Here is an 18843-nt window from a genome sequence, read left to right on the forward strand (position 1 = left end):
TTTGCTTACTCCAACATGTTCTGAGGGCAAAAAGGAAAATGATTGGTTTACAGATTCAACCAACGAAATTGAAGGAGAGGCAGGTTCAAGACGTCAGCAATTCCCCCCAAATGTGTTTTGATATCTGATGGGGCATTTATTTGAGTAATTGTGAGAATTTCGCCCCGACATGCTCACAAGCCCCCCCGCGCCCCTCCCTCCTCCCTCCTTCTCCTCCACTTAGTGCTCATGCAGTGCAGAGCGCCAGGCCAAACGGCTGCAGCCTACTTCTTCTCTGACCCGCAGCATCAGACAAACAGGTAATGACAGTGTTTGTGCGATCCCTCAACGTTGTTTGGTGATAAATTAACCACAACATTAACGCCGCTGAAAACATTACATCGCTCTTGCGCGCTCGTGCTCTCTCGCGCTCGCTCCCACTCTCTCGCTCGCCCTCTCTCGCTCGCGCTCTCTCGCGCTCGCTCGTGCTCTCTCGCGCGCTCGTGCTCTCTCGCGCGCTCGTGCTCTCTCGTGCGCTCGAGCTCTCTCGCGCTCTTTCGCTCGCTCTCTCTGGCTCTCTCTCTCTCTCTGTTGCCCTCTCTCCCTCGCGCTCTCTCTCTCGCTCACTCTCGCTCTCTCTTGCGCTCTCTCTCTCGCACTCTCTCTCTCGCGCTCGCTCTCTCACGCTCTCTCTCTCGCGCTCTCTCTCTCGCGTGCTCTCTTTCTCGCGCTCTCTCCTTCTCGCGCTCTCTCCCTCTCGCACTCTCTTGCTCGCGCTCTCTCCCTCTCGCTCTCCCGCTCTCTCGCGCTCTCGCGCTCTCTCGCGCTCTCGCGCTCTCTCGCGCTCTCTCGCGCTCTCTCCCGCTCTCTCGCGCTCTCTCCCGCTCGCTCGCGCTCTCTCCCGCTCTCTCGCGCTCGCTCCCACTCTCTCCCGCTCTCGCGCTCGCTCTCTCGTGCTCGCTCCCGCTCTCTCGCTCCCGCTCTCTCGCTCGCGCTCTCTCGCGCTCTCTTGCTCGTGCTCTCTCGCGCGCACTCTCTCGCGTGCTCGCGCTCTCTCGCGCTCTCTCGCGCTCTCTCGCGCTCTCTCGCGCTCTCTCGCGCTCTCTCGCGCTCTCTCGCGCTCTCTCGCGCTCTCTCGCTCACGTCGAGAGATTGCACAAACACTGTCATTTCCTGTTTGTCTGATGCTGCGGGTCAGAGAACAAGTAGGCTGCAGCCGTTTGGCCTGGCGCTCAGCACTGTATGAGCACTATGTGGAGGCAGAGGAGGGGAAGGGAGGGGCGCGGGGGGGCTTGTGAGCGCTGCGGAGCATGTCGGGGGGAAATTCTCACAAGAACTCAAATAAATACCCCGTCAGATATCAAAACACATTTCGGGGAATTGATGACAGGGAGAGTAATTTTTATTCTGAAATATTGATGAAAGAAGAAAAAATGTGTCTGAATGAATGATCACTTAGCGCCTAATATGAACAAGGCGGGGCTATTGGGACACAGACGTGTAAAATGAGTAATTTACAACTTGTAATGTGAAACTGTATTTCTCAATAAAACTTTGGGATGAAGTTTTACAATGGCATATTAGGGCCAGTGTAGGTAAGAAAAAAAAATCGGAAACAGAGGAGGGGAGGGGAATTAAGTAAACCAATCAATTTCCTTTCTCCCCTTAGAACACGTTTGAGTAAGCAAAAGTCCTATCTACCACACACACACAGACACACACACACACCCTCCCTCCCTTCTCACTCAATAAATAAAGAAGTAAATTGAATATGATTAAACTATTTGCAAGATGGTTATATTGTTAACTAGTCTGCTCTGCGTCTGAACATTTATATTACTGTCAGCTGCAACAAAATATCAGTTGAAACTTAAGAAGGCGTCTGACAAAATGTTGTAAAAGCTCTAAACATAATATTCGTAAATGTACTGTGTACACAGGGGCGATTCTACACGGAGGCCTACAGGGGCCAGTGCCCCTGTAAAAATGTCCCTGGCCCCCCTGTGGCCCCCCTGACCTGACTGATTTGTTTTTGTTTTTTTACACGTTGTTTTTCTTCTTCTAGTAGTCATCATGAAACAAGTAAGGGACATTGCAGCCTTTTTCTGCCCCAGTAATAAAAAAAGTGAGAGAAACATCAAGGTTTTGAGATAGCTGAGGAGCTGGAAGAGGGAGAGGTAGAGCCGTTTGTATGATTTGGTAACCCTTCCTTTTACAGTCCCCTAAGTACTGGGTATTTACATAGAAAGTAAAGGGAATGTTTTGTGTATTATTGGGTATTACCGATTGGTACCAAGATGGTGAATACCTAGATAATTCGAAGTATTTACCCATTAACTAAATACTAACTTGCTGGTCATTACTGGGTATGTTTTGTGTATTATTGGGTATTACCGATTGGTACCAAGGTGGTAAATACAGAGATAGTTCGAAATATTTACCCATTAACTATTTACTAACGTGCTGGTTATTACTGGGTAATTTTCACTGGTCCTAATTAGGTAAAGACAGAAGACAAAACTTAGTATTTACCTGGAAACCTATAAATATTACTATTTAAATACCGCTGGTAGTGAGTTGGTATCTACAGGAGATGTATATGGTAAATTATAATGTGTTATTGGGTAAATACCACTGCTACTAAGTAGGTAAAGACGGCCAAGCTCCAGCAGAATTACGAAAAAAATACTCTACTATTACCCTGCAGTTACCTAAGGTTAATGTCGGTAACAGTCCACGTCTAATGAGAATATAAGATAGTACTTTCCAATAAAATACCTTTTCAGATACATTTATCGATGATGGCCTCATTTACTTGGCTGGTATAGCCTACCTACCTCCGCGGGAAGAGTTTTCCTCTACTATCATGGTAAATCTTCTTGGATACTGCGTATGTTCCTGCGCATGTTTGGACTATTTACTCAGTAAGTAATCTGAAACTGGACTGTAAAAGGAAGCCGTGTTTGTTTCCATGGTGTTACCAGGTTCTTACCATATTCTTTGTAAGCGAATACCAATTTGTCATTGTTACCCTTAGTATAAACTTGTACTATTCGTTCCAAGGCGATACCAGGTAAAACATGGCTATGTACTCAGTAAGTAATCTGAAACTGGACTGTAAAAGGAAGCCGTGTTTGTTACCATGGTGTTACCGGGCTCTTACCGTATTCTTTGTAAGCGAATACCACTTTGTCAATGTTACCCTTAGTATAAACTTGTAATATAAGTTCCAAGGCGATACCAAGTAAAACATGGTTATGTTCTTAGTAAGTAAACTGAAACTGGACTGTAAAAGGAAGCCGTGTTTGTTTCCATGGTGTTACCAGGTTCTTACCATATTCTTTGTGAGCGAATACCACTTTGTCAATGTTACCCTTAGTATGAACTTGTACTTTAAGTTCCAAGGCGATACCAGGTAAAACATGGCTATGTACTCAGTAAGTAATCTGAAACTGGACTGTAAAAGGAAGCCGTGTTTGTTACCATGGTGTTACCAGGTTCTTACCAAATTCTTTGTGAGCGTATACGATTTTGTCAATGTTACCCTTAGTATGAACTTGTAATATAAGTTCCAAGGCGATACCAGGTAAAACATGGCTATGTACTCAGTAAGTAATCTGAAACTGGACTGTAAAAGGAAGCCGTGTTTGTTACCATGGTGTTACCGGGCTCTTACCGTATTCTTTGTAAGCGAATACCACTTTGTCAATGTTACCCTTAGTATGAACTTGTAATATAAGTTCCAAGGTGATACCAAGTAAAACATGGCTATGTACTCAGTAAGTAATCTGAAACTGGACTGTAAAAGGAAGCCGTGTTTGTTTCCATGGTGTTACCAGGCTCTTACCATATCCTTTTTAACTGTTCATTCCCTTTTCATGCAATAAACACAAACTTGTTTCAAAGGAAAACGTGACACTTCACTCTGTAAATTGTAACATTATTGACCAAACATGAACAAATACAAAGGTTAAATCTATACAAACCTCCATATAAAAACTCAAAATTCAATAACTTCATACCATAGAACACGTCAGTATTAGTTTGGCCCCCATGGTTTGTCTTTCTACAGCTCCTGTAGGAATAACTGAGACATTCACTTTTCAATTAACTAGTTCCATAAGTGTAACCCATCTCCATCATTTCAGCAGGGTGACATAATTTTCTTCATCACCAGCTGGTCAAGTTGTATGACATGAAAGTAAAAGCTGCATATAACTAATGTCTCCAAAAAGCAGAAAATGAAAGCGTTGGAGAAGAAATGGGAGGAGGAAGACAGACAATGACAGGCTTGTGAACAACCGTCAGATGCAATGACAGAGAAGGAGTGGCAGGAGAAGCAGAGACTGGCAGTCGTGAGGAGAACGGAGAGAAAAGAAAGAGTCCCGGAGCTGCAGAGACAGCAGAACATAAAAGAGGAGCAAAGACACACAAGGACAGGAAAAGGATGGAGAAACAAGACACAATGTCACAAAGGAGAAGGTTAATAACAGCAGTGATGATGTTGTGCACTGAGTTCGGATACAAGTGAAACAACACTGAGTCTGAATGAATGAGTGTCAATAAGAACAGGTTTTATAACAAGCTAAATAATGAATTTTGGATAATCATAAACAACATAATAAACAACTTTACATGTTGAAGTGTTCTCAGGAGTGCTTTGACATGAGGGTGGGTTAGATAACATATGAACACCACTGATATATTCAGCTCAGTGTGACAAAGGCCAGTCAGTGTTCCATGTCACTTTCTCTTCCCTCTCAGCACCTGCAGTAGGTCTCAGCTGTAGCAGTGCAGTCACTGTGCAGTCTGACTAAGGGGAGGTTTTTGTACGGCTCTGTATCACTGTGTGAACACTCCACTACTGTGCCAACTCTGACAGTAGTAATCTCCTGCATCTCCAGCCTGGACTCCACTGATGGTCAGAGTGAAGTCACTCCCAGATCCACTGCCACTGAATCTAGATGGAGTCCCAGTGTGGATGATGTCGCCTGCTTTAATCAACAGTCTGGGTTGTTCTCCAGGTCTCTGGTTATACCAGGATAGACAAGGGTTACCTGATCTATAACAGCCTGTGACTACATTACTGCTGGTTTTACACTGCACAGAGACTGTCTGTCCTGGGAGAACAGCTTTTGCTACAGGAGTCTGAGTCACAGTGATCTGTCCTCTGGACTCTGCAAAAGAGACAATGTAGAGCTTGTTAAACACAATGTTGAACATGACAACATTTTGATTTTGAAAATACATGCATCTGACTCACATGTACAGTATACTTAAACACCTTTGTTAGGAATGTCATTGACTTCTTACCCTGAATGAAAAGAGTTAGGATCCACACCACTCTGATAATCAAAGACATGGTTGTTGTGGGTTCTGATAATATGAAGAACAGCTCTCAGTCATGAAGCGTTGAACTCACATATAAACACTCCCAGACTACTGAAGCACATACATTCTGTATGCAAATAAGTCCAGTATCTCTTTCAGTTACGGGGGTGTTGCCTGGAGATCTGAACTTAACTATGTCCCTCTCCACAATGGTGTTAAGTATCCATCTATATGGATATTAAATGTAACCATGAAAACATTTGTACAAATTCATATCTTTGAATAAGAATACAAAGAGTGCTTTGTAATTGTAATCTGCTAAATTACTAAATGTAAATGTAATTCATGTCTAATGTATTGAAAGTGGATCATTCCTAAATGTTTTGAGAAGTTGAAGGACAGTCAGTCCTTCATGATGTCAATAACCTTCTGTCTAAAACATTGTTGAAATTTCTGTCATTCTGACCAGACTATCAGCAGAGGTCATCTTCCACATGTGGTGATGTCTGCTATCAGCAGCCAGTTCACTCATGCTTGGACTAAGTTCCTCAAATCAGTCAGTGAACACTTGTGTCAACTACAGCTGCTGGGATTCTCTGCTAGTGGAGTCTGTCCTCTGTGACTTCACCCCCACTGTTAAGTCTGGGATCAGCATGTAGAATAAAGGAATATACAATATGGATCACTGTCCTAATTGCTCTCTAGCCTGTGGACAATATGGAGGAATACTAACTGTTGATCTGATGCTGGACACTGGCTCTTCTGTTGTCATGGACTCTGGTGAGGGCGACACATGAGAGGTTGACCAGAGTAGGTCCTGAATCAAGGAGTAGGAATACAAGAAAGACCAACCTCACATTATGTTGGAGAAAGAACCTCTGCTGCTGTTGAAGAGAGTGTAGTGCAGAATTGTGTAGTATGCTGTAGTACAGTGCAGTGTTTTGTGAGTCCAGGTTGTAGCAGACAGCAGCTGTGTGCTCTGGTAGAGCTGCAGCATCACACACAGAGGTTTTTGTACGGCGACTTAACCAGAGTCAATCACTGTGGTGGACTTTTGGGGGAGGCACAAGACTGGATGTTGGAAGTAAGTATCTGAAAAAGATTCAATCTTCTCTTTGTTTGATTTAAAATATCTTTATATCAACTGTCACTTCTCAGAAAAAAGAAAAGAAAATTCAGAATCCTTGTGTTTCTGAAATTTTCTTTGAAAATGAATGTAACACTCTAAGGTTTTTTAATTATTCACTAAAGAAGCTATTGAAATGAATCACTCTGGAAGTATTCTTGCTTTTTTAATCAACTTTACTAAAGTCTAAAGTAACTGTAAAGTCAGCAGCAATAGGAGGGAGGTTTTTGTACGGGCAGTGATAGGGATTGTATCACTGTGGAACACATTTGGTGGTGGTACCAGACTGGATGTTGGAAGTAAGTGAAAAACTTTACTTAAATAAATGTAACCTTTTGAGTGTCTGCTTTTTTATAGACATGTCGAGATTTTTTTTTTCTTCAGTGTTCACTTCTATTTACTAAAAATTAAAACATTGAACCAGCATGGGTAGACCGTTACAACCTTAAAGATCTTTTTTTTCTTCTTCATTGATCTACTTTTGGTTGAATCGTTTAAATAGCTTGATCACAAAGTTTGTATTCTTTTTTCATGTTAAAGCCGTTTGTTCATGGGTGGATTTTCTAATCATCTAACATTATTTGACATGTGGTTTTTGTATATGTAAGCCCTTTCATTTTTATATCTATACTCAATTTCTATTTTGTCTATTCATGAAGTACACTGTAGATTTTGCCAGGCTCAATTTATTACATCCTATACCTAAAAATGAACATAGTCATTTCCTGAAAGAAGACCGTAATTTGTTTTCTCATATATCAATATACTAACTCATGTTCATGTTTTAAATTAAATGAATCTGTTTGATAACACTATGAAAATTTATGGAAGTTTTCAAATAAATCCTTAGGTGTCAACATTAAGCGGTTTGTGTCGTTGGTTGAAAAAACAGAAAAAGTCTATCTCTGCCATCAAAGACAATCTCTTAAACCGCTGTGTAGTTGTGGAATCTGACGTAAAGTGTTTGTCTCCAGGCAACCGTGCCCCCACCCTGACGGTGCTGCCCCCCTCCAGTGAGGAACTGTCCAGTAAGAGTACAGCCACGCTGATGTGTCTGGCCAACAAGGGCTTCCCCTCAGACTGGACCCTCAGCTGGAAGGTGGACGGGAGCAGCAAGAAGAGCCAGGAGGCCAGCAGGGGGCTCCTGGAGAAGGACGGCCAGTACAGCTGGAGCAGCACCCTGACTCTCACTGCCCAGGAGTGGGCCAGCGTGCTGGAGGTGACCTGTGAGGCCCACCAGAGCTCCCAGCCTACGGTCACTCACACCCTGAAGAGAGAGCAGTGTTCTGAGTAGCCCCAGGCTCACACAGCCCTGTGGAGAGGGGCTGCTTCCTCTGCTGGGACTCTGTTCTGTGCTCAGCCATTCTCTGTCCCCCTGATGGCTCACATGCAGACTAACAGGGAGCTTTGCTAGAGTCCACGTGTCGCTACTGTTTGTAGACTGAGGTTTTATCAGTGCTAAAGTTGACGTGTTGTGCTTTTGGTCACTATTCACTCTGTTAGTTGGCTTTGCTTTGTTGCTGGAATGTTGTTATTTTATGGGACAATAAAGATTTCTTGTTGAACTTGAAACTGCTGAATTTTGACTTTATTCATAAAAATGTTGATTGATTGATTGCAGTATGCATCAAAAAATCGGATTGTACATTGAAAATATCTAATTACAACACGCAATTGTTGTCAGATAATGAAAGTAATACAAAGAATGATACATTATCAACCATTGCTGTTTCACTAAATGTAGATATTATCCAGACCAAACTTCAATCAGCTTCCATTCATCACTTATATGTATCTGTCATCATGACACAACATATAGCAGGAGAGCTTACCTTTTACCACCATGAAAACATGGGATTGTGGTGTTCACCCATTATGGACAGACTCAACTAAATCTGATTCAGTCTGAATAACATTTGAATTCATTTATTAAATGCATTAATTAATTCTGCAGTGAGACAAAGGGTCCTTAATCTGTAAGACCCTTATAATCTTATAATTAAGTGATAATCTTTCTTAATCTCCTAGGGCCAGGTGAGCATCTGGTGACAGTGCTGCTCTATTTTGGGAGTAGCAGAACCAGCCACCTTGACTATGCAAATCTCAGTTTCACTCCCACAGTTCCATCTACAGTTGAACAGTTGAGTCTAAAATACCCCGGCCTGGGCCAGGTGTGAGGGGGGCTGGTTTCATTAATATGCGGGGAGAGGAGAGGGGGCTTATGAGTCATCTAACTCCTGTCTGAGATGAATGTAACACAGGAATGGAAGTGGTGACTTTCTCTCAAGTCTTCATGTTAGAGTTCTGACAGGAACTGTCATCTGATGTAGAAAACGTCATGACAGAATCGAAGTGTATGTCAGATATTAGGTTTCAGTGAGACAGATGACAGAGGTAGAAAGGTAGTTGATCGTGATAGGGATGATGATTATGATGATGATTAGGAAGGCTGACTAGGATGATTGTGGTATTTTTAAAACATGTTATACCTTTTAAATGACTGTCCAGTAATTATTCAGTATCAGGGATATCGACCAGCCTGATGAATATATAGTCTCTGATGAACATTAAGTCTGAATAAGAGAGTCAGTGAAGACATGTTTCATACAAATATATATAAAAATTATGTTTTGTACTTCTATAAGTGATTTAATATCTAAACGTCATGAGCCTAAACATTTTCAGGACTGCTTTGACATGAGGGTGGGTTGTTTGAAATATATTATCTTGGTTACTATGCTGTTGCCAAGCAGTATTGTATTATGGCACTGTTATGTTACGACATCTAATAGGAAATGCACCTGCGCACTATTTGCGGGGTTGTAGTGTTCACGGGGTTTTGTGGTTTGACTAAACAGCACAAACTGTACTGCCTGGTTATTTACACAAATATTACAATGAACACCACTGATATATTCAGCTCAGTGTAACAAAGGCCAGTCAGTGTACCATGTCACTGTCTCTTCCCTCTCAGCACCTGCAGTAGGTCTCAGCTGTAGCAGTGCAGTCACTGTGCAGTCTGACTGAGGGAGGTTTCTGTACGGCTCTATATCACTGTGTGAACACCCAGACACTGTTAGGGTAGTGGAAACTCTGACAGTAGTAATCTCCTGCATCTCCAGCCTGGACTCCACTGATGGTCAGAGTGAAGTCACTCCCAGATCCACTGCCACTGAATCTAGATGCAGTCCCAGTGTGGAGCGTTCTAACAGTGTGGATCAGGAGACTAGGTTGTTTTCCAGGTTTCTGGAGGTACCACGCTAGACACTGGTGACCCCATGATTGACCATTGTAACAATTTCCATACACATCACTGCTGGTTTTACACTGCAGAGATAGACTGTCCTGGGAGAACAGCTTTCACTGCAGGAGTCTGAGTCACAGTGATCTGTCCTCTGGACTCTATGGGTGAAAAGAGAACGTTGTTACCATACAAAAGCATCTATTTTAACTCAATTAATGGAACATAATTTAATCGTCCGTCGTTTGAGCTGTTTGAATAAATTGTGTTTCATAGATCTTTCTTACCCTGTATGTACACAGCTAGAGTCCAGATGAAGATGGTGATCAGAGTCATGGTTGTTGTGGGTTCTGTTGTCATGAAAGACAGCTCTCAGTCAGGAGGTGTTAAACTCACAGGACTATAAACACTCCCAGACCACTGAAGCATGTGCTGCCTATGCAAAGTGTCCTCTCTGTACAGACAGACTTTCTTGGACCCACAGAGAAACTGTAGTTGAAGAGATATGTGAACTGAGGCTTGATGTCTCAAAAACCACAGCATGTCTCTCTCTAGTGGTCAGTATGGGTACTTCAGAGTGTGAGTGGGTCCAGAACACTGTGACTCAGACTCCTGCAGTGAAAGCTGTTCTTTAAATTATTAAGTCAATGTATCAAAGATTCCTGTTAGTCTACATCAGACTCCTTATACCACACTCCACAAATGAAAAGTAGCCACACTCTCTGTCTGTCTCTCTCTAGTGGTCAGTGTGGGTACTTCAGTGTGTGAGTGGGTTTACAGAGTCCAGAAGACAGAACACTGTAACTCAGACTCCTGCAGTGAAAGCTGTTCTCCTTTAAATCATGAAATCAATGTCTCAAAGACTCCTTATACCACACTCCACAAATGAATGTAGAACAAGTGTTTTTCAGATTCAACTATTGACAGTGACAAGGGGACTCTTGCAAAGCTTCTGGTTAGTCTACATCAGGGGTGGGGAACCTTTTTTCTGCCAAGGGCCATTTGGATATTTATAAAATAATTTGGGGTCGTGCATAATTATCAACTTAAGGATGTGCCTGCTATATTTGGTCAAACATTTAATTAACTCGCCCCTATTATGATGGCTGCAACTGCTTCTCTTTGGTGAGGTTTGTGATGTTAGCTGGCAGGGCCGGATGCAGCCTGCTTTGACTGCAGTGAACATTTCTCGAGGGGTATTATGATTACGAAAAGGGATCGTATTATTTTTTTATCGTTACTATTTTTGAGATTGCTTATTGATCCGAATGTTAATCAGGCTCGGAGCCTGACGTTGTAAACATTCGCCCAAACCAACTACGTATTCTGGGTTTCATTTGATGCTAGAAAGGGAATTCCACACTTTTTGAATCAGTTTTAATGAGTTCAGTAAGATCCTATTAAAAGAGCATGGCAAGTAGTACGATGGACAGGAAGCTGAAAGACATGACTGTCTAGAGGTTCTGATCCAGTGACTGACGAGCATTGGACAGGCATGGCTATAAACACTGCTCACTACACAAACAACACCCTCTATATGCACATGTTCCAGAGTCAACTTGAACTTGAACTAACATTTTTGTCAATTCTGCCATATGAACACGAAACACAGAGGAATCAAAATTAAGTTTCCCTCAGACCCACGGTGTTTGAATATAAAAAGGCAGACATACAATATTTAAAAAATATTTTAAAAAACAATACGTATGTAGAAATGTTAAAAGACAAGATGTACAGATGAATTATGTATGTATTAGAGAATTATGTACAACATGTACAACAGATGGTATATTGTCTTTTATTGTGTAAAGTGGCTGGTGCTGTAGATGGGGGAGGGAAGTAAAGAGTTCAAGAGTGCGTATGGAGGGATTTATGGGAGCATTATACATTTATATATTTACATTTAGTCATTTAGCAGACACTCTTATCCAGAGCGACATACAGTAAGTACAGGGACATTCCCCCCGAGGCAAGTAGGGTGAAGTGCCTTGCCCAAGGACACAACGTCATTTGGCTTGGCGGGGAATCGATCCGGCAACCTTCTGATTACTAGTCCGACTCCCTCACCTCTCAGCCATCTGACTCCCGGAGCAAGGAAGAGGAGTGGGAGAGTGGGGAGAGAGTTCAGCATCCTCACAACCTGATGTGTGAATCTGGCCCGGTACCTTCTCCCAGATGGCAGGAGGCCATCCAACAGGGTGTGGGAGGGATGGGTTGCATCAGCAGTGATGCTGTTTGCTATAGGGTGAGACGGGTGTTGTAGATGTCCGAGAGTGGGGGGGGGGGGGGGGGGGGGGGGGGGGGGGGGGTGGGGGAATGGGGCACCAGTGATCCTGCTGGCTGCATTCACTATACACTGCTTGGTCTTCCTGTTGCATGCAGTGCAGCTTCAGTTCCATACAGTGATGCAGCTGGTCAGGATGCTTTCAATGGTGCCCCGGTAGAATGTGCACCTGATACTGGAGGTGCCGGGGCTCTCGCTCTCTTCAGTTTGTGGAGGAAGAAAAGTCGTTGGTGATCCTTCCTAGCTAGCGATGTGGTGTTGGTTGTCCAGGGGAGGTTCTCAGTCATGTACTCTCCCAGAAATGTTGCACTGCTGACCCTCTCGACAGCAGCGCAGTTGATGGTCAGTGGTGGGTACTTGTTGGGGCCTCTACTGAAGTTGATGACCATCTCCTTCGTTTTCTCCACAGAAAGACAGAGGATGTTATTCTTGTTCTTACACCACTTGGCCAGGAGGCTTGCCTCCTTCATGCAGTTTGTCTCGTAGTTGTTGCTGATTAGTCCCACTGAGCTGGGAGCTGAGCACACATCCTTGGTGGACCCCTTGGGTCAGCATGATGGTGCTGGATGTGTTGGTGCCGACCCGCACTGCTTGTGATCTACCAATAAAGAAGTCCAGCAGCCAATTACAGAGATATGTGTTCACTCTAAGCCGATCCAGTTTCAAGATTATCTGCTGAGGGATGATGGTGTTGAATGCTGAACGAAAATCCATGAACAGCATTCTCACATACAACCCCTTAAGGTCCAGGTGTGTGGGACTGGGTGGAGGGCAGATGATGTTGCATCATCAGTGGAGCAGTTTGTCCCATATGACAAACTGAAGAGGGTCCAGGCAGGGTGGGAAGATGGATTTGATGTGCCGCATGACTAGCCACTCAAAGCACTTCATACTAACGGAGGTCAGTGCAACAGGGCAGTAGTCATTGAAGCATGATGGAGGTGACTTCTTTGTCACAGGAATAATGTTAGTGGCTTTGAAGCACGTGGTAACAACAACCTGACTGAGAGGTGTTGAAGATGTCTGTGAGGACATCTTTGAGCTCCTCTGCACTGTCCTTCAGTACACAAACAGGTATGTTGTCTGGACCAGCTGAAGTGTGTGGGGATGCCAGATTTTAAAGTTTGAGTGAGACAGATGACAGAGGCAAAAAGGTAGATGATCATGACAGGGATAATAATTAAGAAGGCTGACTAGGATGATTGTGGTATTTTTGGAACACATTATACTTCCAGTACTTTTTCAGTGCCAGGAATGTTGATCAGCCTGATGAACACTAGTAAGTCTGAATGAATGAGCCAGTGAAGACATGTTTTAAACAAATATATAAAGATGATGTTTTGTTCTTGAGTCATTTCATATTTAAACATTATGAGCTAAAAGGTTTTCAGGACTGCTTTGACATGAGGGTGGGTTAGTTGACATATGAACATCACTGACATATTTAGCTCAGTGTAACCAAGGCCAGTCAGTGTTCCATGTGACTGTCTCTTCCCTTTCAGCACCTGCAGTAGGTCCCAGCTGTAGCAATGCAGTCACTGTGCAATCTGACGAGGGGAGGTTTTTGCACGGCTCTGTATCACTGTGTGAACACGTACACACTGTTCGGGTAGTGTAAACTCTGACAGTAGTAATCTCCTGCATCTTCAGCCTGGACTTCACTGATGGTCAGAGTGAAGTCACTCCCAGATCCACTGCCACTGAATCTAGATGCAGTCCCAGTGTGCAGCGTTTTAACAGTGCGGATCAGGAGACTGGGTTGTTCTCCAGGTTTCTGGAGGTACCACGCTAGACACTGGTGACCCCATGATTGACCATTGTAACAATTTCCATGCACATCACTGCTGGTTTTACACTGCAGAGAGACGGACTGTCCTGGGAGAACAGCTTTCACTGCAGGAGTCTGAGTGACAGTGATCTGTCCTCTGGACTCTATAGGTGAAAAAAGAACGTTATTACCATACAAAAGCATCTATTTTAACTCAATTAACAGAACATAATTTAATCATCCGTCGTTTGAGCTGTTTGAATAAATGGTGTTTCATAGATCTCTCTTACCCTGTATGTAGACAGCTAGAGTCCAGATGAAGAGGGTGATCAGAGTCATGGTTGTTGTGGGTTCTGTTGTCATGAAGGAGAAGCTCTCAGTCAGGAGGTGTTAAACTCACAGGACTATAAACACTCCCAGACCACTGAAGCATGTGCTGCCTATGCAAAGTGTCCTCTCTGTGCAGACAGGCTTTTTTGGACCCACAGTCTCTTGTAGTTCAAGAGACTGGTGCAAAGTGCCCGTAATAAAGTTGGCGGCACAAACACATAGACCATTGGAATTATATATAGGGCTCAAACACCCATTATACCAGAAACACAAACCACTCATTATATCACAAACGCAAACACTCACTATGCCACATTCCACAAATGAATACTGAACAAGTATAAGTGCTTTTCAGATTCCACTGTTGACAGTGACAAAGGGATTCTAGCAAAGATTCCTGTTAGTCTACATCATGTTATAAATGAGCAGGGGGGTATTCCAAGTAGCGGGTTTAATGAAAACTTTGAGTTGTTTAACCCTGAAAAGAGGCATACTCCGAGTTCCACGTTCCAGAAAGAGAGGTAACGAAACCTTTTGGTAAGTTTCCATGGTAACTTACTCCTTGAAACTAACCTGCTCGCTAGCAGGTTTTCCATGCCGAACTCTGCTTTCAACCGATCCGCCCCCACTTTCTTAGCCTGATAGGGTTAGCAGACACGGCATATCATTTCCTGGTTCAGCCGAGCGATCTCAAACAAAATGTAATTCGCTTAGTTATACGCCGGGAGACGATTTTAAGACTGCGGTTTGATGTACTTTAATTCCCTGATAAATACCTAAATTAACGTCACCGTTTCCTGTCACAATCTGTAATTTATTTTAGCAACATTCTCAGCCCTTGGGTCTTCATCGATAGTGTTACTCGCCGTGGATTTGCACTCAGAATGGACGAAATACCTTTTGCCACTGAAATAAAGAAAATTAATTGAAATTATATTTGGTCTTCTTTATTGCCTACAAATAGAAATCCAACAATGAGTAGCCTATTTCTATCGGCTATTGTTCCTACAATTTACATGATTCATATGATTCCTACAATTTACATGATGTAGGCTACCGTCCTGTAACTGTTATTTCAGCAAATCTATTTCAACATTGTTGGGGGTCAATATATTGGCCAAACAACCTAAACTAATTCCCCTATGGTTTGAAGGAAGATGGGAAACTGAACAGTGTATTAACATTAACCAAATAATGCCAATACCAATGGAATTACAGGTATTTGACTCTTTGGGTTAAATCAGAGTAAGAATGGTCAAATTAAGGTTAAATAATATTATCATTTTATCATATTGCAAATGAATGCAATCAATTAAGTTAACTCTTATGCCTACTCTACCATGATTATTGTAAACCAGAGATAGAAAGCATGAGGTGAGGAAGAAGGAGTAGGCCTAGGCCAAGCCAGAGCTGTGGAGAAGGTCTCAGGAGATCAAGAATCCACAGAACAATGCTTCACAATTCCTTTTATACCCAAGAACAACTACAATCACACCAGAATCTTGACCCTTACTTATCAACATGTCTAGCAATGCTACAGTAAGTTACAAAGATGTGAGAGCCATCAAGTTGAGACTCCATCCAGTAACTCCATATTTTACCATATGAGAGGTGGGGGCAGGTGGATAGCCTTACAAGATCAGCCTTTATTCTTCTGCCCTATGTACAACATCTCCTGGTCAAAATTGAAATTCAGCAAATTCAACAATTAATATTAATGTAGGTTATTGTTCCTACAATTAACATCACCTGTGACCATGCATCCTCCCGTAACTGGTGTTCCAGTAAATCTTTTTGGAGATTAGCCTTTATTCTTCTACTTTAAGTAGGCCTACACCATCTCTTGGTCAGTTTTTGGCACTTTCTTCACGAGGTGCAATTTGTACAACTCATTTACTTGTAACTGAGTATTCATGAGATTACATTAGCTACATTTCACAGTTCAACATGCAAAATTCACTTGCCATTAAATGAACATCTCACTGTATACAGCATCCATGCTCTGTTCAACAGGATCAGAATGTGCAAATCGTTTTTTTAATATTAATTATTCTCACAATGTTAGTGTAACTGACAATTCCGTACAAGCCTGTAAATAAAAGTAGATGTTGAGAGAACTACCAGTAGCTACATACATAATTCTCTGCATCCATTTCTGCGGCAGCAGTCAATGTCTCTTCGTCATCTTAATCATCTTAATCATCTTAATCATCTTAATCATCTTAATCATCATCATCATCATCATCATCATCATCATCATCATCATCATCATCATCATCATCATCATCATCTTTTGATGAAAAACATTCTGTTGGGGGAAACTGCTACTACAAATTGAAATAGGCACCAATTGATATTTACTTAGTATCATGTCGAATATGATTAAAACTAAGGTGACGTCGAGGCTACAATCACAAGAGTAGAGCCTATAGCCTAAGCAAAATATGCGTTACCGGTTCGTAGTATGTTTTACATTAATAAAACATTGAACACTTTTTCTCCTGTAATATTAACAAACAGTGGGGAAACATTTTCAATTTATGGCTGGCTATTGCCTTCAAATGTATGCATTGACTCGGCAGCAATTGCCTCCCACGCCACTTGTATACGCTGCTACAGCCGTGTTGCTTTTTTCCTGGAATATGTGCTCGACCATAAACACAAAATAAAACTTGTATCTGAAGTTTGGTGGAGTATGCAAAGTTTTTTTCGCCGTGTGCCATGGTGGATCCTAGAATCGGAGCTCCATTGATGTTGGCTTTCAATAGTTCTAATGCCCGCGCTTAACTCTGAGTTGACGTAGCCTACTCCGAGTTGAGATAACAAATTCATATCAGCTTTTCTGGAACCGAATTTTCAGAGTTTCCCATGTTAGAGTAACTCAACTCAGAGTTCAGGGTTTATCTCAGAGTTTGTTAAACCCGCTACCTGGAATACCCCCCAGGATAGAGAACAAGCTGAGCACAGAACAAATCCTGTAAGTAAAGAGGCAGACTTAACAAATCATATGCTGTTCAAAGTAAATGACAAAATCTGTGTCAGTACTCCTTAAGAACTTCAAGTAAGTTATTTTGAAGCTTGTTAATCATATTGATACAATGATAGTAAGATGTTTTAGTTAGGCTTGTTTCCTGTATCAACAAGGTCATAGTAGATCATGTGTGAGCGTTTGTATGGTAATAGTTTTAATCCCATTCTCTGTTCTTGCTCCTTTTGTAGCCTCAATCCAGACCTTCGGGGTACAAACAGTGATTAGTGCAATCCTTTTCAGCTAGTCACCCTGGCTTTTACGTTGCCTTGCCACCCAGTAGAGGGTGTAGTAGGCCTATATAAGTCCTCTGCCCTCTTACATAAGCCCCCCAACAAGTCAGACCGAGAGGGTCTTGCACCAGCCGTGCCCCCAACGTTCACAGCGAGACAGCGCGTCCGCATTCCCAAGCAACCTTCCTGGTTTATGTACAACGTCAAACTTGTCAAAAGGCCTGTAGTGCCAGCTACCACCTTGTAACCCTACTGTTGGAGTCCTTCTGTTCCGCCATCCACGTGGTCCGTGGCTAGGCGGAAACTCCTTCCTAAAAGGTAGTACCTCAAGTATTCCAGTGCCCATTTAATAGCTTAAAGGCTTCCCATTCCACGGTGGCTTACTTCCATTCTCTGTTGGAAAGCTAGAGACTGATATACACAACGGGATGCGCCTCCCCTCCCTCACCCTGCGACAGCACCGCCCCTATCCCAGTTTCTGAGGCATCTGGAAACACGGTAAAAAGGCCTTTAAAGTCAGGCATTCTCAACAGAGGGTTTGTACACAACAAGGATTTCAGGGTAGTAAAAGCCCTTTCTGTAGCGTCCGTCCATATCACCCGTACTGGCTTAGAGTCCTTGGTCAGGTTTGTTAGTGGGGTTGCTATGGTATTATAATTAGGGATGAAGCATTTGCATTTACATTTAGTCATTTAGCAGACGCTCTTATCCTGAGCGTGGTTGGTCTCAGACACTCTCTCACCGCCTCCGTCTTTGCCTTCTGTGGCTGGCGGTCCTCTCACTGGCCTCTTTGGCCTCCCGGCATTCACCAAAGCTTTAGTGGCACCACATGCATCAGTAGCCTTTACAAGGTTGTCCATGCACTGTGGGTCCCTCTGGCTCACCGTGATTAAAGCAATCTTTTTCAGCTAGTCACCCTGGCGATGCCTTTACTCTGCAGAGTACACTGACAAGAACAGGTCAGTCTTCGTTCCTTGGTGCCGCACTCCACCTGTCACCCGTCTGTCCTCCCTCAGGTCGTGCTCTCTCCCTCTGTCCTGCTGTGTCTCTGCTTTTGTAGGCAGAGAGGCTGTTGAGGGAATGAGGTGCAGCTTCACTGTTCCTCAATGAGCTGAGGAGGGGAAACATAAGGGTTGCTGAACTTGGAGAGCTTGGGTGCTGGGTGGAGGTGGTGTGTCTGGTGCTGAATATGGAGAGCTTGGGTGCTGGGTGGAGGTGGTGTGTCTGGTGCTGAAGGCACCAAGGGACCTCAGTCTCCCCTTGCCAGTGGGGTTGCCGCACATATCAACATCTTAACCCATCATGTACTGTCAGTCTCTACTGTCTGCTCACTGTATCAAGCTGGAAGCCTTGTGTCATTTAAATAAAACTAAGTCAAGTCTGAAACATGTGTAAGAGGGCAGAGGACTTAAACAGGCCTACTACGCCCTCTACTAGGGGGTACTCTGCAGAGAGACTGTCTGTCCTGGGAGAACAACTGTCACTGCAGGAGTCTGAGCCACAGTGATCTGTCCTCTGGACTC

The 18843-nt window shown here is 43.2% G+C and overlaps 1 pseudogene and 2 gene segments (V, D, J or C); 1 reads left to right on the forward strand and 2 right to left on the reverse strand.

Annotated features, from left to right (window-relative positions):
• The first annotated feature begins 6080 nt into the window (after nt 1–6080).
• Nucleotides 6081–8008, forward strand: LOC124474888. The segment is given in 3 exon segments: nt 6081–6090; nt 6640–6735; nt 7411–8008. Coding segments are annotated over 3 exon segments (426 nt in total).
• Nucleotides 8009–9427: 1419 nt separating this feature from the next.
• On the reverse strand, nt 9428–10037 carry LOC124475024 (annotated as a pseudogene).
• A 3160-nt stretch (nt 10038–13197) lies between these two features.
• On the reverse strand, nt 13198–14102 carry LOC124475023. The segment is given in 2 exon segments: nt 13198–13893; nt 14020–14102. Coding segments are annotated over 2 exon segments (426 nt in total).
• Nucleotides 14103–18843: the final 4741 nt, after the last annotated feature.

Source organism: Hypomesus transpacificus, chromosome 12 (assembly GCF_021917145.1).
Source record: "Hypomesus transpacificus isolate Combined female chromosome 12, fHypTra1, whole genome shotgun sequence".
Taxonomy (NCBI): Eukaryota; Metazoa; Chordata; class Actinopteri; order Osmeriformes; family Osmeridae; genus Hypomesus; species Hypomesus transpacificus.